Consider the following 23,534-nt stretch of genomic DNA (forward strand, 5'->3'; position numbering starts at 1 on the left):
CGCCGGCGAGTTTTGCCAAATTTGATGAAGCAAATTTGATGAAGCAAATCGGCCCACCAGCGGCCGAGCGGTAAAGTCGCTGAACACTGGTAGTTCGGTCCGAGGTTCGAATCCCGCGAACGGGCTGGCTGCATGGGCGTTTTCGTGGTTTTCCCCATGTGTAACGTGTATACGAGCCAGTTTCCCTTAGAAAGTCCTCCACGAAAGGCATCCCTCCCCTTAGGCAGATAGCCCTAGTGTGCTTTGCCATAATTAAATACACACCACACCGATGAAGCAAATTAGTCGCCAAAACCATTGCCTGTTTGGCGCTAGCTCGCCATTTGGCGAGAGAGCCGTTTACCGCAATGTTAAATGGACTTGTTCCTCTAATACTTTTTTTTTTCAGCCGAAGCTTAACACTTTTGAGACGTATCGTGTTACACTGCACAGTTCGTAATAAAATAGTGAAACATATGCTTCAGAATTTTCTTTTAACATATTCGATGATATGACTCAGTTTTTTCTTAGAAAGAAGTATTGCTATTATTAAAAAAAAATTATATCTGAGCAATTCTATTAAACCAAAAAAAACTTTTAATTACCCAAATGACATGCAATTCGTTATGCGGTTGTAAAGTTTTTACCTGTCGAAAAACGCCACATATTAATAAATCTAGTACCTCCCCTCCTTCTTTCCAGTTAATATTTTTTATGAAAGGTTACAGTTAAAATAAATGAATACGAAAACTGCTATTTAATAAAGTTTCTGAAAAAAATTGTGCATTTTTTTTACGTTGCAGAAAGCAATCGAAGACCATTTATTTTTCAAATATAATTTCTACTCCAGATCTGATCTCGTTTTCAAAAATAATAATATTAAGTTTTTCCCATTGTAATCAGATACTATAATTTTTCCATTCTGATTTTAATTGAAATGGCAAGTCAATATTTTTTTAATGTAAAGAATTATGTAAAGGTAGGAAAATAATGCTTAAAATTCATTTAAATTGGAAAAGACCTTTTACATATTTTAGAAATAACAGAAGAATATATATCTAATATTATATACATTATTATTATTATTATTAATTAAAATATATCGATTTAGCATTAACACCATACTCCTACACCCGAGCTCTGAAATGAGCTCTTAATTTTTTATACACTAAATGCTATGCCATTAAAGATTTAAAACAAAAATGTGCGGTGTAATATAAATTCAGTAACAATTTTAAAGAATCATATAAAATCGGAAACAGGCATTTCAAAGTGTCGTGAAAAGAGGAGAATGCCCCCCCCTTATGAAAGAGAGGAGAGAAACTGTAATTTCAGTCCATATTTTCGATAGATGAAGCTATACCGTCAATATTGCGAAAATTCATAAATTATAAATCGCCTCTAAAACAGGGGTTCTCTTATCTTTTTCCCCCATGCACCTGTATGTGCTGGGTACTTACGGAAAATCTGTCGACCACAAGAGACGGCGCCAATCGCGTCAAACCAAAAAAATCTTTATACTAAATACAATAAAAAACGTTCTATTCTTATTTTTCTTTCAAATTTATTATATTATCCTTTATTTATATTTAATTTTTCATTAAAAATTAATAATAACTAATATGAACTCTCAGAATAATAACTAACACGTGTAATTACGAATTTCAAGAATGATAACTAGCAAGTGTAATTAAGAATTTCAAGAATGATAACTAGCACGTGTAATTAAGGTTACACCAAACCCAGAGCGTTTGAAGAATACTTTTCCATTTTTGGCGAAAAATCACGTAGTTTAGCATCTTTTCTTTTATAGGCAAAAATGGTCGACTATATTTTCCTTAAGGACCATGTGTGCTGCGTCCTTCGACATGGTGGTGAACGAAAACATAGCGTCCTGCAAATTGGTTCAAGATTAAAAATTCCCGCCTAATTGTAGCGTTTTAATGAAAAACATTCTCACATGTGTTAAAAGATAGGCGAAAATCCAGTTTCAGATTGTTTGTAACCAAAATAGCGCCGAGAAGAGTCGCACTGTCGCCAATGTGCTCAATCTGTGCAGTTAACGACAGTGGAAAATGTTCACACTTCACATTCGCTATATGATAGTCTTTTCGAGAACTTACAAGGATTGATTACATTTTCCCATGCATTCTGTCGTAGTGTAAGTAGTTAACACATCCAGTTAGCAAACGGAAGACACACGTTTCAAATCCCGATGAGAATACAATTGATTTATTATTGATTTTCCAGTCTTCGGAAAAGTATAAAAAGTTAACACGTCCACTCTAACAAATGGTATATCAGTGGGTGAATGTACAGTTGATTTTTCAGTTAGAGTAGATTTACGGGTGCCCCTTGGATTATCGCTAAGTTGTTGTTTCAATTATCGCCAAGTTGTTGTTTCATTTATGGTAACCTGAGTAATTGAATGTTATGGAAACCCTTTTAAGACGTAATTGGTTGCATGATTGCGGTCAATTCAAATCATGGGAAAAGATATGGAAAGTGTGCAACGGATTTTCGGTAAGTACGTTGTTATTTTGTGGTTTACCAGGTAAAATGGCTGCATGTAATAAGATTAATTTGAAGTTAAGTTCTGTACAATTTAGAACGAAGGGGGAAAAGCATTAATTGACTCATGTGTAAATGAAGGTTTACTTAGTAGCCATTATTAAGTGACCTGTTTGTAGGAATGAAATGCGTATGGTCGGACGATGGTCGTATGGTCGATTTGTCGAATCGGCACTACGGAGGATATTTTTTACTCTTATTTTTGTGAATTTATGTGGCGACGCCAGTATACAGATTCTAGTTCAAATAGGAAGGATGTTTTTGGATGCTGTTAAGGAATTTTGTTTGACTGAAGACTCGTAAATTCGTAGATAAGGTAAGTGGATATTTCCTTCGTGTATGCGATATGATGTATTTCCTTTTTTATGTTATTCCATTGCTTGATTTAAAATGTAGTTTATTGAGATTATGTAGGAGGGGTGATCCAAAAAAAAGTTTACAAGGCGAATGAAAAAATATTTATTAACAATAGAAACAAGATACAAATGGGAATCAAGAGACACATCTGGCCTTCACTTTTCCACATAGTCGCCAAACCTGTTTAGGCATTTGTCAGAACGTTCGACCAACTTGTTTATCCCGTCTTGGTAGAAATCAGGGCTCTGCTCATTGAGCCATTTCTCGGCAGCTGTTTTCACTGCATCGTTTGACGTGAACCGTGTTCCGGGTAAGTACCGCTTCAACGCCGGAAAAATGAAATAGTCACTTGGAACCAAATCGGGGCTGTATGCGGGGTGATTCCACCTCCCACTTGAACCTTTGCAGCAATTCCTGAGTCTGGCGAGCTTTATGGGGCCTAGCATTGTCATGCAGAAGAATGACGCCTTTGCTCAGTAATCCAGGCCGTTTGCGTAGAATGGCTTTACGCAATTTCGTTAAGGTGGCACGATAACGATCGGCCTTAATGGTATGGACACGCTCCAAATACTCGACTAGGATAACACCAGTCGTAACCCAGAAAACGGTTGCCATCACTTTACCGGCAGAGGGTGTGACCTAAAACTTCTTCCTCGTCGGTGATCCAGCGTGTTTCCACTCCATCGTGGCACTTTTGGATGTGGGGGTGAAGTGATGAAGCCATGTTTCATCACCGGTAACGATGCGATTAATGAAGTGTTAGCCGTCTGAATGGTATCGCTGAAGAAATGTGAGGCTGCACATCATTCGAGTGGCTTTATGCTCCGCGGACAACGCACGTGGAACCCAGCGGGCACAAACTTTGGAATATCGCAACTCATTGGTTACGATACGCTGAACGTTACTATAACTCAGGTCCAACTCTAAGGCAATCTCACGCACGGTTACTCGTCGATCCCTTTGGATGATTTCTTCAACACGTGCCGTTTTGATATCCGTCCTTGAATAAGTTGGACAGCCGCTGGCTTCCATATTGCGGTTTTCCGCATGCTTCCTGCCCGCTTGATAAGAACGACACCATTTCGCTACCTGTTGTCTACTTATTGCTTTGTCCCCGTATGTCTCAACGATTTGTCTGTGAATTTCGGATGCGGCCACATTTTTGGCCCATAAGAATCGAATTACGGCTCGCACCTCTATAAGAGACCACTTTTCTAGACGTCGTGCCATTACTGTCGCTCTTACGTATCTGCGTACTGATGCTACTTACACGTAGAACCGCTGTAGGACAACTAGCGCCATCTGTCAACCACCCTGGGTGGAAATATTCGCTCCACAATTATTACGTTTCAAATGCTGGGGAGTCAAGGGAGTGCGCAATACCTAGTTTGTTCAATTCTCTGATGTTATTAAGTGAAAGTAGGTCGATGTGTACATGGTTACCTAGTCTGTGCAATTCTTTGACTTGTTATTTTGGATTTGTGTAGCGTCGATTTTTGCGCGTTACACAATATCAAAATAACAACTCAAAATAATTGCACAAACTCGGTGTCCATATGACGCCAATTATCGCCAAGGGGCACCCGTAAATATATTTTTACCGAGTTTTCATGTTTCTCTACTTTGAAAATTCTAATAACCTCTATAATCTAATTGCTGTTGCTCAGAGATATTTTAATGGACATAACATAATCCGTGTACATTCAAGTAAAAATAAAATAAAGTTTATAAATGGTAAAAGATTTTGCGTTCTCGAATTACTGCGAGAATGCAGAACGCAATCTGGATATAATAAATGTTGTTTCCTTTAGAATTTCATTCTGAAATAGTGCACCCAGACGAAAAACACTAACTTCTTCTTTATTGCTTAAAGTATATTTTGCTGTTCATATTCTTCTAGATATCGTATTTTATGTAGCGGAGGAGTAAACTGACATTCTTAGAAAGGAACACTATTGAAAAATGAAACTACCTTTCTTACAAAAACTGAAAGAGGCAATTGTTCTTCAAAACATATTTAACGCGTTCTGTAGGTAAAATTTATTTCACTTAATAAATATGCCTTAATGAAATTTTTTTCATTTACTTATACGTTAATTTATTTTATATTTAGCCCAAAGGGGCAATTTTCCCAGAAGGACTATTAATTTAGTTTTCACATTTTGCGTCGATTCATTACAAGTGCTGCTTCACTTTTCAAACTGTTTCCACCCAATATTATCGCCCTGTATTATATTTCAAGAAATTAAATACTGAAGAATCTGCATAAATGTATTTACGTTTCTCGCAATGTTATAAAACAATACCTAGAGCACATAATATAACACATACCTAATATAAACACATAAAACTGGAATTCAAAATTCGGATTTTGAGGTGCGCATGTTCGGTTGGAGGGCTATGTGAATTCAAAATTTTTTTCTTTATGTAACACCCTTTTTCTTCATAACAGATTCATCCATATCTCCTTACAGATTCTTCATTATTTCATAAGAAAATTACTTTCGTGAAAACAGACTGCGTTTGCAAAGACAAATTATGATTAGTCAAATCTTGTACAATTTTATGTAAGATTTTTAAAAAATCTAAAATTTTTTTCTCAAATCCAAGTAAATACCGCATTTTGGCATTCAGTTTTAACGAGAAAAGAAAACAAAAATTAAATTTATATTCAGTCTGCTGAAGCTGAATTTTAAGTAACAAATTCTGTAACTAACATATGCAATGTATCCACATAAAAATATATTCCTGTGTAAACCTAAATAAACGTAAAAATATATTCCTGTGTAAACCTAAATAAACGTTTTCGCTTTAATTGTTTGAATAATGTAGTAAGTCCATGTGTCAGACATTAATAAAGATCTTCGCTCTTCGAATAGCGATGCCCCCCCAAGACATTCTGTCAGGCATTCTCCCCGATTTATTGCATTAATCAAGTCGTGATCCCGGTTGTTTGTGCTTGATCGAACAAGTATGGCTTAAGGAAAAAGCGTTCCACTAGCAGAACACTTTCTCGTAAAAATGGAGTTTATCGAAAGGTGGTCCATTACATTCCAAGTAATGAGACTTCATAAAGAACGTTGTAAAATGAACCCGGATTACAACAAGTTAAAAACTCAATTACGGAGTTTGACAGCCTTCCTTAAAACATAATGATGTCCTGTTTTAACCGATTATTCCGTATTTTTTCAATATGCGGTCTTATTTTCTATAAGTTTTAGAAGGTTCTTTTGGTTTCTTGTTCGTTTTAGTCGGTTTTCTTAAAAATAACAGTGTTTTTCTAGTCTAATTATAACTAATTCAGTCTTTTCGAAATAAACTCCTGACTTATTCATTAAATGTACATTAAAAAAATAAAATGTTCATCAACATTTATCAGGAAATGTTTATTTCTCTGTTTTAAGCTGTTGATTGTTCTCTGTTTTAGCTGTCGCTTGGATCAGCGACGAAAGTACACGTTTTGCTATGCTATTACATAATTTAGGCTGTAGAGATATTAGGTATTTGTTGAAAGCCGGAGAGAGGGAAAATGTGCAATACCCTCGTTGCAACTCGAACCACGGACCTCTAGAACACGCGCCAACCGTGCTGACCGTTACACCACGAAGGTATGCTAAGAAGGACGGTAAAATACCTTATAACGCTATCTACATAAATAGTTAAACATACAGCATTATATTGTCTCGTACATGTACCTCCATTCATAACATTTTTAAAATCATGTACAGAATTTTACAAATACAGGCTGAGCCCTGCTGGCGAATTCTTTTCGAAAAACTGGAATATAAATTTTTGTATGCTTCCTGGAAAGTCGCCGATTAGTATTCGCGCAATTTTTATAACGCGGCATTTACGTTCGCACGACCGTTTTTGGTAGCATTAACAGGATTTTAACATGAATAAGAAGATATCTGATGAGGACATCACAAGACTTCCTTGTGCAGCGTATTAAATTGTACAGAATTTTTGTTGTATTTCATTTAAACTTATTTCCTCGAATTTCATTAGAGATACATTTCTCATTCAATTAATTCAGTTCTCACTTAGTGGCAAGGCCAAAATACATAAAAACTCAAAACACCTTCATTAAAAATTGTAAGAAAAGCACGAAACACCAAATACAGATAAAAACAATTTTTACAATTAAATTTTTCTAAGCAGAAACGAGCCGTTTGGCCAGCGGGCAGAAAGACAGGTTTTTCGGATCACAAAAATTGAAAGTTTATTTTTAGTCCCACTCGGCAAAAAAGAAAGAACATGAAGTCAGTACAGAGACTGTTCCATTCCATTCAGAGTTCCACTCACTATTCCACTCAGAGTTTCAAATGTAAACAAATGGTGGCTTCGTTAGTCTTAGCACCACTTTTAAATTTTTGGTATTACAACTATTTCATGCAGGTTAAAGAAAGGTACAAAAACTTTAACCGGAACACAAGAACAACACAATTCAATCATTTTTAAAGCAAAAAATGCAAAATTGACGTACATATAGGAAAACAAAAATGCGCTTATCGAGCCGTGTAACAAAGTATATATATATATATATATAGATAGATAGATATGTAATAATAAAAGCAAAGGAAAGGAAAAACGGAACACTGTGGATGCGTGCTTAGATCCATATTGAAGAAGAATTTTGATTGCGTAGTATTTAAAGAACTTGGTGGTCGAGGCAGTTTTAATTCCATTTTTATTTTCAATTGATATTTGTGGCCACAATCACTTGGCACTCTAGTCGTGCCTTTCCAAGATTACATTAGAAGATTTACATTTTTTATATTGCTGAGATAGAAAGCAAGCCAGCGAAACTACATCTCAGCAGAGTAGAGGGCAAAAGCTGAAGTGCGTAGTTATGAAGGATGGAAGCACGCGAAGAGAAAAGTTTTGGTTTACAATTCGGTGATTGGTCGCCAAGAGGCATCTGGTATTAACGGTTACGTAAGATCGCATGATTAATTTGAATGATGCAATGCAGATAAGTTATTGCGATTTTAGAATAGAGAGGAAGAATTTATGTTTATAGTTATATTATAATTTTATTCATACATTTTTATCTTACATATTCCCCCCTTCAAAAAGAAAAAGGCGTAGCGACAGAGAAGCCTTTTTAAAGAGAAAGAGTTAAAGTACTAGCAAATGTTGAAAAAAAAAAAAAAAAAAAAAAAAAAAAAAAAAAAAAACATAAATCATAAAATTTTTGTTCTGTAAAGTATAATTTATAAAGATCAATTTTTTTAATAAATTTTTAATTTTTAAGAGTCCTATTGAATTTTTCAGCATTTCAGTCCAAAAGTCTTTTTGTTTGAGAGTTCACATAATCATAATTCATCAGGGAAGGTTTTTGTTATCACAGATATCACAAAATAAACTTTTGCATAATCATTACTTATAATTAAATGCACATAAATATTTATGATATTAATTTTCATATTGATAAATTATATTTTAATACCATATAATAATAGGAGTAAGCTTCAGAAATTATGGTTTCACCGTTATCATCTTTCATTTACAATTCCTGTATTTTACCAAACTGGAAGCCTCGCAATACTTCTAAACAAACATATCCATCAATAGGGCTGTCCTCTTGAGCTAACCAGTGTGTTCTATGCACTGGTGGCCCAGGGTGCCTAGGCAGTTACTTGAAAAGACCTCCGTTCCTTGCATTAAGGTAACTGGCCTTTGAGAACTGCACTAATACATTCCATAATAAAAAAATATAATAATAATATAAAAAATTTACATGCATTCATAAAATGAGAGCCTCCAACATTATCTTGCATCAAGAGGGTAAAAGGAAAAACTGTACAGAGGTAATTACAGGCCTCTGTTGAAGGAACCAGTACTCCCTCGACATACACTATACTTAACATGCAATCACCCATAAATTTAACATGCATTTACCATAATTTCATATTACTTATCTGTACTAATTTCACTTATTTTTAACATCTTTATTTTTAGAAAAATTATAAAATTCGTTTTCAAAATTCTCAACAAAATTTCAAACACATAAAACTTATCTTAATATCCTTCCCTATGAATAATTTAAATAGCTTAAAATTCGTTACTTAATTTCCTCACACATAATTATGAAAAATTAGAAACATTAATGAACAAGAATTTCAGATTTTCTCAAAACAAATTGCAGAAATTTTAACCAAAGTTGAAATGAAAACTATAGAATTCGCAGCACATTAAATAATTTAGTTCCTGAGCTAGATTCACACGATTTTGAGCTGTTGAAAAAGCGGAAGTGCAAATACTTTTCTGTCGCACATACTTGCAAACACTAACTGCGCTTATCGAGCCGTGTAACAAAGTATATATATATAGATAGATATAGATAGATAGATATACATACGTTTGTTTATTGCAAGCAGAAAGGGACGTGCGCAACTGCATGTTATACTTGTAGAAGTGCCATGTACAAAATTTCAACGTTCTAAGGCTACTCGTGTTTGAGTTATGAGAATTACATACTGCTACGAAAGCTCAAGGCACGGTAAGATAGCTTCCCTGCAAAAAAGGTTTAGGGTTGCTAGAAAATGACAAGGGAAGGCAGGGTGCCACATTTGGCGAGCAACTGCTCATTTGGTGACAAAATCAGCGATGTGCCATAGATGGATGGAAAACCTTCTGGAACGATTTCATATTGGTTTAGCCCAGAATGTTCTCGAACACAAGCCAAAAGATATATAATACCTGCTCGTGTGCGGAGAGTCAGTCGGTATTCGACCGCGTCTGGCATGAGGGGCTTATCTTCAAGCTAATTAGGTTCCAGTTCAACAGAGAACTCAATACTTCTTATCGACTCTTTTCTCATGGAAAGAAGATTTTTCGTGCAGCTTGGAAAAGACACTTCTGACTGCAAGCGTCCCGCAGGGTTCGATTATCGGGCCCGTGTTATATCTATTTTATGTTGCTGTTGCCTATTATGAACATGGACCTTACCTACTACGAGTATATTGGATGTTATGCAGATGATACTGCTATTGCAGCCAAGTCCTTCTGCCCGAATCATGCCGTCAAAAAACTTCAGAGACTCATGCCTCAAATTAAACAGTGGTGTTCGAAGTGGAGAATTACGATCAATGCGGACAAGTCGAACCTTTTAAGAAGAAGCGCGCGTGGGCACCGATCACAGCTCAGCTCAAGCTTTTCGACACTGTTGTGCCGATTGTCACTAAGGCCACTTACTTATCTTGGTGTAAAGTATACCTCAGACTTGAAGTAAAAGGAGCACATCAGCTATGTAAGGGGAAAAGTGCTCAGAGCTATCCAGAGCCTCATGCCTCTGCTTGGTGCAGACTCCAAGTTAGACCTCAGGAGGAAGCGGCATCTCCAATGATACGCTCCATAGAGACCTGCAGATTGAGGCTGTCGATAAATTTCCCCATAGAATGAACGGCAACGTCTTCAAGAATGCTCTGACTGCTGAAGTCATATAGTGTCCACATCAAATTTTCATATTTTTGTGAAAGTTGCTGTAAAATAATTGTTGCTGATTACTAGAGAGTAAATGTTATCCTGATATTTTTTGCAGAATTTTACTCAAATGATAGATTTTATCTGTTTTTACTAAAAACAACATTATAATTGGAGATGGTAAAGAAATAATAATCAGGGTAATATTCATAAATTTGCAGAACTAATTTCGAACATTTTACCTGTTTCTTTAGCTGCAGAATTGAAAATTTCGAATGGCGAATTATACTTTCTAGAGGCGTTTCTCATTCGTAAAAAAAAAAAAAAAATCTTTCAGTTCCAGTTAACGATCTCGAAACTAATCCATTTTTATCCTTAGCTTTTAAAGAAATTATTTCTCTGTTGTTTACATTTTTCATCGACAGATGGCGCCAATAGCTTGACTACCTGTCTCTTATTGCTAATACCTGACCACAAGCGTCTCCTTTTACTTCCTTGTACGAAGTAAAGGAAGTATTGTAATCACGAAAAGTTCAGGGTACCATATCCATTTTGACCGCTATCGAATGCAATTTAACGGTGTTTTGGCGGGACATCTGTACGTACTCTTTTTCCAAAAACGAATCATAAAACTGATTAAAATGGATTCAAAAGAGTTTTTTTTTTTTTTCGTTGCCTCTGTACGTACGTTTATGTATATATCTCGCAATGTATATATCTCGCATAGCTCAAAAACGAGTACCTTCAGCACGTTGGAAATTTTTATATAGGGACTGCTATAACATTTAGATGTGCACTTCCCATTTTGGTTGCAATCGGCGGCAGCAAAAGCATATATATATATCCACTCTGTTACTCGGCTCATTGAGCTCAGTTTCTTTATTCTTATATATTTGTAAACTGTGCATTTAATTCTTTAAGAAATGATTGAAATTTGTTGTTTTTATCTTCTGGTTAAGGTTTTTATGCTTTTAGTTAATCTTTATGCAATAGTGCAATAGTTGTAGAATTATTGCATAAAGTTGTAGAATTATTGCCTTAACAATTTAAAAGTTGTTTAAGTGCGGCTAAGCGTAATTTTTTTTTTTTTTTTTTTTTTTTTTTTTTTTTTTTTTACCATAGCAGCCATATTAGTTTACATTTGAAACTCAGCAGAACAGTGAATTAATTCTTTCTAGACCTTCAGTGAATTTTTGCCGATTGGGAGCAAAAGGAAACTTTTAGTTTTGTGCATCGAAAAATCTGCCTTTTTGCCCGTTAGCCGAGTTGCTTCTTTTTGCGTAGAAATTGTAATTTTAATTTATAAAAATAGTTCTTTTAATTGATTTAACTGTATCTGGTGTTTTACGTTTTTCTATATCTTTCACATTTACTGAAAGTATTTTGAGGTTTTATGTATTTTTGCCTTGCCGCGAAGTGATAACTGAATTAATTGAATGAAAAATATGCCTCTAATGAGAGAGGAACTACTTTCAAATAAAATGCAGGGAAAAAATGCGTATAATTTAATATTCCCTACTAGAAAATCATGTTGTGTACTTATCCGATTTTTCCATTTTGCGCTTCTGTAGTGTGAAGAAGGTTCTACATTTAATCCTTTTCCTGCAAACTGGCTTTTTTAATTAATGCGGATGAAGCTTCATTCGTTTAATTAAATACTTCCTTTACATAAATGACCAGTGAAATATTTCATTTAGAAATATTTAAGAGAAAATATGTACAAAAAATGGATTAATGAAAAATTATTAGAAATTGAGAATTCGATTATGCTCTTGTCGCTGCATTTATGTTGTTTATAACTGTTAAAGAGAAATAGCAGATTAATATTCATATTATGTAGGAAGAAAACATTTCAGAAGAACATTTTCCTAAGCTTTGGAAATTTGAGCGCTAGAATAATACATTATATTCTTTCAAAATGTCCTTCCCAGTCGACATTTAAAAAAAAAATGAAGTCTCCAATTCAAGAATTTTTGCCTCCAGAGACGTCTGGGTAAACTCTCGAAATTCAAAAAGTAAATGTATGAGAAATCTCTATGCATTCTTCTCTGCACAAATGTAAGTCTGTCGCCACAATTTTTTTCCACCCCTCTTCAGGGATTTACGAAAATCTTTCAAATAATGGTTAAAAAAAAAGTGACGCGAATAAATTTATATTTCATCCTTGAAATACGTATTTTGCATAGCAGGCGGAAAGCAAATATTGAAATGGCAAACCGCTTTTTTTTTTTTTTTTTAAGAGTTTTTACTTGTTGCAACCCTGATTTTTTGTCCTCAAAATCTCTAATCTAATTCCCAACCCTTTTTTTTTTTTTTGCATTACTTTTTGTAACGCACTTTACAAATTAAAGAAGAAAAAATATCTAATCTAATAATTAATTAATAATTATCTAATAATTAGATAATCTCTAATCTAATTCCCAACCTTTTTTTTTTTTTTTTTCATTACTTTTTGTAACGCACTTTACAAATTAAAGAAGAAAAAATATGGAAAATATTCGTAAAATATCAAATTTTGAATAAATTTGTATTTAACAAATATTCTTTATTCGTATTAAGCTAGCGCGAGAGAATTTAACTTTACTATTTATTCTTATGAAAAAATTTTGAATAAAGATAGTTTTTTGTATTCATAAAGTAAAACTAAATACTTAGCAGATAAATAACAAAATAAAAAATGAAAAAAAATCTGAAAGCTTTCTGATTTTATGTCACGCTCAAAGTGGCGTTTTATGAACGTTTTGTGTGTTATCTTTATTTATTAAATATATTCTTTGTGCTTAAACCATAGAATCCAATTAAGATACAATAACACGCCGCGCCGAACAAATACTAATTTCAGAAGTCAAACAACAAAAATCAGCGTTATATTTTCAAATGTTCACAGGACTAGTTTCGATGGTTTTACCGAACCACCATCCTCAGCAGCAAAAGCGCAAATGCATTTGCAGCTGAGGATGGTGGTTCGGTAAAATCCTAAATGATGTTATAAGATATTTCTCCCGTCTTCTTAGCTTGCCTTCGTGGTGTAATGGTCAGCGCGCTCGACGCGTATTCGAGAGGACCGAGGTTCGAATCCCGGCGAGGGCATTGCACATTTTTCATGTTCCTGCTTCCAATCGAAATAAAGTGATGTCTCAAAGTAGCGCCAAAACTAAAACAGGTGGTAGATGATGATTCTCCACCACCAGGATTTGGCGATTTTGACCCATAATACCCTGTCACCCTTTAAAAGGGGTTATATAAGGTATTTCTCCCGCCTTTTTAGCAGGTCTTCGGGGTGTAATAGTCAGCACGGTCGAAGCGTATTCGACAGGTGCGAGGTTCGAGTCCCGGCGAGGGAATTGCATATTTTTGATGTCTCCTGCTTCGAAATAATCTAATGTTCGTTACACTCTAAGCTGTTGTTTTTTTTTTTTTTTCCAGACTAAACAGTCACATTACCTTTATCCTGATCTCTGTCATCTTCAGAGTTTTAGAACAGGTCAGTAAAATGAAAATAGTACAGATAGGAAAGTAGAGCGAAATTCTACCTGGCAGCAAAATAATAAAATGTTATTCTACAAAGTAACTTAGGTTATAAAAATTAGGTTCTAAAAGCTATTTATGTCAAATCCCTTTAAGCCAATCCAAACTATGGATCATTTCGTAAGATCTAAAACCAGTTGAAATGTTTGCTTTGAACGATAAGCGTACAATTTAAAAAAATTATTACGGTTAATAATTATTAATCTCTTTTTAGTCCAAAGGGATTTGAATCCCGAAGGACTATTAGTTTCGTTTTGGCATTTTGCGTCGGACTCATAAATGTCGGTTCACTTTTCAAACTGTTGCCACAAAATGTTAGAGTCCTGCATTATATTTGAAGAAATTAAATAATGAAAAATCTGCGTAAATGTATGTATATTTCTCGTATTGTGATAAAACAACGGTACATAGAGTCATCGAATTTTGAATAACGTAATCCTCCAACGAATATGAGCATGTGGAAGACCAAATTTGAAATTTGAAATTTGTTTTATGATCGATTTCCTATTTTTTAAAACTTTGACGAATTTTTGATTAACAAACTCAAGGATTTCAAAGCGAGCAATGGCAACATTGTGCAGAAAAAACATTTTTATCTCCAGCGCGTGAGTCTCTGTATCGGAAATTCTAAAGATATGCTCGTTTTAAAACTATTTTGCAATATTGCTGTTGCACTGGATCTTATGGTTTAAGTGCGAGGAACATGATATTTAATAAAGAAAGGTAACACACAAAATGTTAAAAAACGCCCCTTTGGACGTAATTTAAAATCTGAAACATTTCAGATTTTTTTTTTTTTTTTTTTTTTTATTTTTATTTTTCTTTCCTTCTGCATTTGTTTTATTGTATTTTGTTGCTATAGGTAGACACATACTAACGAGTTATCGTTTTCCTTTCTTTTAATTTTTTATTTATTCACTTAATAATGAAAACTTTATACAAAAAGTTCATAATTTCTTCACTAAAGTTCCTGTCAAGTAATCCAGAGAAGTTCGTTTATTGGATTATCTTTGGTAAGAGCTACCCACTTGCCAAGTAGCTAGGATGAAACACAAAAATGAAGAAAGAAAGCTTATTATTACTTTCGCCATGGCCAAAAATAAAGTATTAATGATTCTACATAATTAATTTCTTTCGCATTCTTCCATTGTTAGCAGACGGTTATTCTGCTTAGGAAAACCTATGTTTTGTACTTGTAAATGAACACTGCAAAAAAAAAGGGGGGCAGTTCTGTATCTCCTGTTCTACTGGACCAACTGATGAAATTCAAATTCCGCTTTTCATGTCCCCTATAGCGCAACTTAATATATATATTAGATTTATATACAGCAATGTTCTAAGATAGGTATTTTGACGCAAAATCGGACTTTTTCTGAAATGACATGCCAATTTATTTCCATATTTCGATTCTATGACTCAAATTATGCCTAAATATTAAATTTTGTTCATTTTGGTGCGAATTTTACCGAGAAATTCAAAAATTTATCATGGAGTATTTTTTTCAGTTTACGCCAAGAACAATTCACTTCGCGAACTTCTTAATTTATCTTTTTTTATTTATTTATCTTTATTTTTATAGCACCCTATTTATCTTTCCTTTTTACTTCCTTGCACGAAATAAAAAGGAAATATTATAATCTCAAAAAATTTCGGGTATCATATTTCAAAGAAAATATCCATTTTGACAGCTATCAAATGCAACTTAACGATATTTTTGCATGACATCTGTACTTAAGGACAGAATAAAGGACATTTCCCCCCCAAAAAAAAAATTATAAAACTGATTTAAAATGAATTTGAAGAAATTTTTTTTTCGTGGCGTCTGTACGTACGTTCGTATGTATGCATGTATCTAGCATAACTCAAAATAATTTTTAAATAAATAATAGCAAAATAATTTTAAAATGAGGATAACTAGAATTTCCGATACACAGTCTCGCGAGCTGGAGACAATTTTTTTTTTTTTCTGTACAACGTTGCCATGTCTCGCTTCGAAATCCTTGACTTTGCTAATCAAAAATTCGTTGAAGTTTTACAAAACATGAAATCGATAATAAAATAAATTCTAAATTTCAAATTTGGGTTTCCAGAAGCCCATATTCGCCGTAGGATTACGTCGTTCAAAATTGGATGGCTCTGGGTATCGTTGTTTTATTACAGTGCGAAAAACATTCATACATTTATGAAGATTCTTGATTTTTAAATTTCTTTAAATATGATACAGTGCGATAGTATTGGGTGGCAGCAATTTGAAAAGTGAAACAATGCTTGTAATGAATCAGCGCAAAATGCGAAAACGAAATTAATAGTCATTTTGTGCCAGATTGCCCCTTTGGACTAAAAAATCTCATTCGAATTTTGAAAAAGTCGCTTCGAAGTGCACTGGCTCTTGTCTAGATGCACCTATGTACCAAATTTCGTAACCCAATTCAGTCTATTAGCATAGCAGCAGCACCAACGAAAGACACACACACAAAGACAGACTGACACTTCCTTTTATTATAAGTCGGGATACATTAAAATATCTACATAGTGGAACTACTTCAGTTGAAGATTTTCCAAGGAAACGTGGTCTAAGTTTATGGCATGTGTTAGGATAAGTACGAAATTTTTTCCACCATATTCAACCGTTAGTTATCGATCCAGTTCTAGACACCAATATTTCGCATGATTAGCAATTCGGCAGCTATCTTGCTGTTTCAGATGGAATAAAAATTGTTCATATGCGTAATATTTCTAGACCACTTCCAGCAACAAATCCATTCAGATTAGAAATTTACTTCAATTTAAATATAGAAATATACCGCTTTGTTTGACTGTAAATTGTCATATGCACGTTTTGTGACTTTTTGGTGGACTTTTTGGTTGGACTTTTTGGTGGAAACAAAATTTTTCATCGACTGCGAGTGACATGATAATGGCAGTCTCATTCAATGTCCCATGAAATCCTGCTCTTTTCAAAATAAAGTTTGATTTATGCGTTGAAAGACTGCCAGATGCGTGCTCTTTCTCGCAGAAAAATATCGTGGATGACACTTGTTTATTTTCCGGTCTTGAATTATCAATGAATTCTGAATTTATTTTCGCTACTTCGCAAACGTAAATCCACGAAACATCAATGTAAAATAACAGTAAATATGTTTCACAAATGGAAGTAGTAGTATTTCAGTAAGGCTTTGGAATATTTATGTAAATGGTATGTAAATACAACGAATGGAATTAAGCCACACGTATGTGAACTTTAAAATTAGGAAAAATTTATCCTAGACGCGTGTTGATTTTAGGAAAAAATTCTGTTTGGTTCGATAATATTTTATGCTGATATCTGTTATTCAAAGAGTAAAAATTAGCGCAGGTTATTAAGAAGTTATCGCATGTTATTAAGAAAGTTATTAAGTTAACGCATGTTATTAAGAAATTATCGCTGAAGTAAATAAAAAATAAACGATTTAGTGAGAAGAAAGCAACGGTCTTAGCGCCATCTGTTGAACGAAGCCTGTTTTCATATTTTTTATATGGTGATTTAAGGTGGCTGAAGGAATAACTGAACCGGAATTATGAAAATAGTGTTTTTGGTCATTCAAATGACTCTGGTTACGAAAGCAATTTATTTAAGAAAAATTCAACTTAAGAGTAAAACAACAGGTTGATAGACAACACATAAAACGAAATAGAATGCTTACTTTATGCTTTAGGCGTAATTAGTGGTAAGAGAGCAGAAGTATAATTAAGATAAAATAACACGCCGAACAAGTATTAATTTAGGAGTAAACAACAAACCTAATTCCAATCGATCTTTGCTTTCAACCTTTAAGGTAATTATGTTTTAGTTCTCATTTCATCAATAGATGGCGCCAGTAGCTTAACTCACGTCCAGCCATTCTTATCTTATCCGGTTCATTTGCGTTTCGGCAGCTGAGGATGATGGTTCGGTAAAACCATCGAAACGAGCCCTGTGAAATTTGCAAATTTTGACTTCTAAATTAATGCTTGTTCGGCGTGTTCGTTCTTATTTTAATTATCTTAACATAAGCACCTTCAATCGAAATCGAGGGCTTTCAAATAAGCAACCACCCCGTTTTGCATTAGAAGTCACAAAATATGTGAAGTTGAATATTAGTAGAATTTTCGTGTTTACTTCGTATCTTTTCTGAATGAGCAACTTCATCAAGTTATACGGCATTTTCACCCTCCTTTCCGCATACCATCGTGGTGTAACTGAAAGCGGTTTCGGGTGGTTCCGTACTTCTAATCCCGGCGAGGGTACTGCATATTTTTCACGTTCAATCAATATAATCTGACGACTCTACGAAGTTGTTAATTTTACAGCACCAATGTTCAATTTTATCCTTTTTCTGGTAGCACTGGTTTAAAAGGGAGGATTTCTAGAAAAAACAGTTCCGCGAAGTCCCGCTTAGCTACGGAAACTATGTCCCGGCTGTGCGGGATATTTTGAAACTTTGCCGAAAATGTTCCGTCTACAGCTTTGTCCCGGGTAGAGATCAACCAATCAGACGAAAGTTATGCTTCTGAAGGATCGCGTGATCCCAAACTGAGGGATAATCGATTACGGTTTGATTTCAAATCTGTTTACTAAGTAAAAATCTTAACCTAGTTACGCAGATTTCGTGGAAATGTGCAGATTCTGAGAAATGGCCCTTTCGATATCTAGTCCCGCCTAGTGGAAACACATCCGTTTGTTTCGGAAGAACAACCGTTTGGAAGACTTTTTCTGCTTTGTCACAACAGCCAATCACCACAGATCACTTTGGGGTTAACATGTTAAGAGGAAACTGGTTCTCCATTACAAATAAGCTAATAGCATTCGAAGCTACCAGCTGATTGATTGAAAACGAACAAGTTGCAATTTTTTTTCGATAGGGAGAGAAAATTCGCAAGTCTTTTTTACAATTGTAAACCAGGCAGAAAAACTGTCCGTTTCATAGAAACTGTTGTTCCTATGAAACAAATGCATGTGTGATATGGGCCTTATAGCCATCTCAAAGCTGAAGAGTTGTTTTAACATTTTCAAGTTTTGACACATCTCAAAGTTAAAGTACAAGGGGGTTTTGTTCCTGAGGGACTATTGTTTTCGTTTTGGCATTTTGCGGTGAAATCTCTAAAAGTTGTATCACTTTTCAAACTGTTGCCTCCAAATATTATCGCTCTGTATTGTATTTGAAGGAATTAAGTAATGAAGAATCTGCATAAATGTAAATATGTTTCTCGCATTGTGATAAAACAACGGTACCTAGAATCATCCAATTTTGAATGGCATAATCCTACTGCGAGTATGGGCATCTGGAAGCCCAAATTTGAAATTTGGAATCAGCTTTATTATCAGTTTAATATTTTTTGAAACTTTAACGAATTTCTGATTAACAAACTAAATGATTTCAAAGAGATCAATGGCAACGTTGTACAGAAAAAGTATCCTTATCTCCAGCGCGAGAGACTGTGTATGGGAAATTCTTAAGGTAGGCTCAATTTAAAATTATTTTGCGATATTGCTCTTGAACTGAATTTTAAGGTTTAAGTACAAAGACCATAATATTTAATGAATAAAGGTAACACAAAAAATGTTAAAACAAGGTCCCTTTGGACGTAATTTAAAACCTGAAACCTTTCAGATTTCTATTTAATTATTTTTAAAATGTGTATTTTTAAATATTTTTATTTATTTATTTATTTATTTTTTTTTTTTTTTATTTTTTTATTTTTTTTTTTTTTTTTTGAAAAATGTTTAATCGTAACTTATAAAATTTTTACCATCGTCTTAAAGTAGACGTGTTTCTAAGCATACCTGCAAAAAATTAAAGTTTTTTTTATTCAAACGTTCCTAGGATATACGTGAATTTACATATTGGCGCGTTTGGAAATTTAGCATATTTGCTATAAGCGATAAGAACGGCACGAACGCCAAATGTGGCGTTCTTAGCGTAATATTACAGTTGCGCACTTTATTAAATTTACATGAATAATGAACGATGACTTTTCCCCCGCTCATTGACAATGAAAAAAACGAAAGGAAAATAGATTGCTATAAATTAAGAAGTTCGCCAAGCATAATTTGCTTGCAAACTGAAAAAAAAATGCTTCAAGATAAATTTTTCAATTTCTCCATACATTTCGCGCCAAAGTTTACAAAATTTAATATTTAGGTATGATTCGAATCGTAGAATCGAAATATGGGAAAACATTGGCATGTCATCTCAGAAAAAGTCCGATTTTTGTGTCAAAATACTTATGCTAGAACAATGGTATATATATCTAATATGTATCCTAAGTCGCGCTTTCGAGACATGAAAACCGCAGTTTGAATTTCGTCAGTTGGCCCAGCAGAACGAGAGATATAGAACTGTCATCTTTTTTTTTTCTTCCCCCACCCCCCACCCGCAGTGTACATGTTGCAGTTAGGGGCAGTTGCGTATTCTATTAGGTTATGAGGTTACCCTTTGTCTAATCTCGCTACTTCAGTCCTATAACCCTAAGAGATGCGCAGCAAGTTATCCTTAAGTCTGAGGTAGAACGACAAAGGTTTTGAAATAGCCTTTTTAGTTAAACAGAACCTTGAACATAAAGGCTGAGCTTCTTGTGATTTATCCTACCCATTATAACAAACTGTATTTGGGAATTCGTAACATACGTTAGACCAATTTTAGATGCCTAATTTTCTGATTTTCGATGTAAACTTATCTTCCCTGTATACTATACAAAAAAGTGTATTACACCTCATATCCTTTTGCGGTGGATTGTTTCAGACCGCACGTTTTCTTTTCGTACCGAAACTTTCTTGGCTTTCCTTATAGAAATCTACTTTTTACGCAGACCTGTTTCTCTTCATTGGAAGATGTCATTTATCCGCTAATAATGTCCTTTTGCAGGAATCCATTAGTGCATGACACATTATCCGGTTTATTTCGGTGGTAGTCTTGAAGTATGGACATAATCCTCACTCGTTTTCTCACGAGAGAGCTTCACATGCACTCATTGAAAGCATCTTATTCCACCTAAATATACGTAGGATTAGTTAAGAAGATCGTTTCGGATCTGAGTGTTGTCTCATCTAGGTCCAAGATGAGCGGTTTTTTTGCAAGGATATACTACATCTTACAACAGTATAGCGCAATATCCCGTAAGACTGCGTAGGGATAATCACTTTATTTCTGTTGGGAGTGTTTCTGGTATAAGTTTTATTTTTCATGAATGTTATAAATGCGTTACTTAATTGATTTTCCAACTCTGCTCTTTTATTGTTAGGAAGTATTGTAATCACGAAAATTTCCGTTACCATATTTCAACGAAAATATCCGTTTTGACCGCTATCGAATGCAATTTAACGATGGTTTTGCGTGAGATCTATACGTAAGGACAGAATAAAGGACTCTTCTTCTCCAAACGAACTATAAAACTGATTTCAAATGGATTCAAAAGATTTTTTCGAAGAATAAAGGACTCTTCTTCCCCAAACAAACTATAAAACTGATTTCAAATGGATTCAAAAGATTTTTTCGTGGCGTCTGTACGTATGTATGTATGTATCTCACAAAACTCAAAAACGAATAGGCTCAGCACGTTGAAATTTTGTACACGGAACTATTGTAATTTTGTACGCAGAACTATTGTAATCGATTTGGTTGCAATCGGCCCCACCAAAAGCATATAAGTATATGTATATATAAATATATATATATATATATATACATTCTGTTACTTGGCTGAGCTCAGTTTCATTATTCTTATATGTTTGAAAATTGTGCATTTTTTGCTTTAAAAATAATTGAATTATATAAGTCTTATCTTCCTTTTAAGGTTTTCGTGCCTTTAGTGAACCTGCATGTTTTAGTTGTACAATATCAGAAATTCAAAAGTTGTTTAAATGCGGCTAAGCCTAATTTATGTTTACCATCGCAACCATACTTTTTTATATTTGAAACTTAGCAAAGTGGATCTGTGGTTCCTTAGTGGATCTGTTGCCAATCTAGAGAAACTAAGCTTCACAACAACAAAGTAACGTCTTTGTAAAATGTTAGCAATAATAAAGGAGGGTCAAGGTAACCGGCTTTTATTATTGCGAATTATATCACGCTTAATCCATACTAGAATTATCATTTAAGTTATTAAAATATCTCTATATTGACTCAGCATAGCTTCCACAACAAATTAATTCCGTTTCTACGCCTTTTGTGTCTTTTTGTCGAATGAGACCAAAAACAAACTTTCCGTTTGGTGCACCGAAAAATATCCTTCTTGCCCGTTGGCTGAATTACTTGTTTCCGCGTGGAAACTGTGATTTTAATTGTAAAAATTGTTTTTAATCCAAAGGGGTTTGGCCCCTGAAGGACTATTGTTTTCGTTTTGCCATTTTGCGTCGATTCACAACAAGCGGCGAATCAGTTTTCAAACTGCTGCCGCAAAATATTATCTTCCTGTGTTATATTTAAAGAAATTAAATCATGAAAAATCTGCATTAAATGTATGTATATTTCTCGCATTGTGATGAAACAACGGTACATAGAGCCATCGAATTTTGAAGGACGTCATCTTCCTACGAATACGGGCATGTGGAAGATTAAATTTGGAATTTTTTTTTTTTTTATCGATTTTCTATTTTGTAAAACTTTAACGAATTTTTGATTAACAAACTCAAGGATTTCAAAGCGAGCGTCCTGTTTTTGCCGCGATGTTTTCGACTGCAACCGTTTGCGAACATACAAGACCTAACACATGCACTGATAGTTTAGTTTTATTTTGCTGAATGGTATCTACTGTCTAGTATTAATGCATGCAAACCATTCTTTCTCGATAAAGTGCCTGCAATATATTGGGTATAAATGTCTTTCTGTGTCTAATGCATTTGAAAATTTTCCGCAGGTATCACAGGGGCGTGGATGCATATCGACGAGAACGGAGATGTCGAAGGAAACTACACTGTCCTTTCCCTCCAGAAATCTCCCCAAAACTTGACATTAAAAGGTTTCAGTGGCGAGAAGAATCTGACGCATATTATGTTACCCATGGGTCGGTTCCAGTACGATGAGCAAACTCATGAGCCGGTAAGATCATAATATATTACTAACCCTTTGCGGCACAGAGTGTCCGGTCTGGACACACCTAAAAATTTCCTTCTGTACGCACAGAAAAATTGAATGAAAAAGGATTTATAGGTTACTATAGGTTAATCTGAACCTTCTTTATTTATAGTACATGGCAGCTCAACACAAACCATTTCATGCATATCTTTTAGCCTTGTTTAGTTTTTTTAAGACCCTCATTTTTCAAAGATATCTTCCAGAATTTTTTTAGGGTATAAAAGGAATTGTTTGAAAAGAAATTTCCATGTTATGTTTTTGGCTGTATGTTAATCTCCTTATTATTCTATATTAGTTTAAAATTTTTACTTTGAAATCTTGCCTAAAATGAAACGGCGAACCCTAGGTGTGCCCAGACCGGGCTCACCGATCATCTAGAACAACTCAGAGTCTGTATTCTTTGTTTCTCCGCATCTCATCTGTCAGTTCATTGACAACAATGCTCGTTTCAGTACACTTTTCGAAGCTATATTCAATCAGTGTGCCTACTTTGGGCACACCCACAGAATTAAAACGATAAGTGCTATCTTCACAAAATTTTACTTGTATACTCCTCTAGGTCTAATTAGACTACCTTTT

The 23,534-nt window shown here is 34.4% G+C and overlaps 1 protein-coding gene across 3 annotated transcripts in view; it reads left to right on the plus strand.

Moving 5' to 3' along the window:
* The window catches only part of LOC118182918 (receptor-type guanylate cyclase Gyc76C-like), a 731,383-nt gene that overhangs the window by 480,428 nt on the left and 227,421 nt on the right, over window positions 1-23,534 (plus strand). For all 3 annotated transcript variants that reach the window (XM_085814149.1, XM_085814148.1, XM_085814147.1), the window contains exon 7: window positions 22,738-22,919. In XM_085814149.1, the coding sequence (XP_085670275.1) occupies window positions 22,738-22,919 (182 nt within the window). The remainder of the gene's footprint in view (window positions 1-22,737; window positions 22,920-23,534) is intronic.

Source organism: Stegodyphus dumicola, chromosome 3 (genome assembly GCF_044657685.1).
Source record: "Stegodyphus dumicola isolate Sdum_Otavi_A_Nest chromosome 3, ASM4465768v1".
NCBI classification, from domain to species: domain Eukaryota; kingdom Metazoa; phylum Arthropoda; class Arachnida; order Araneae; family Eresidae; genus Stegodyphus; species Stegodyphus dumicola.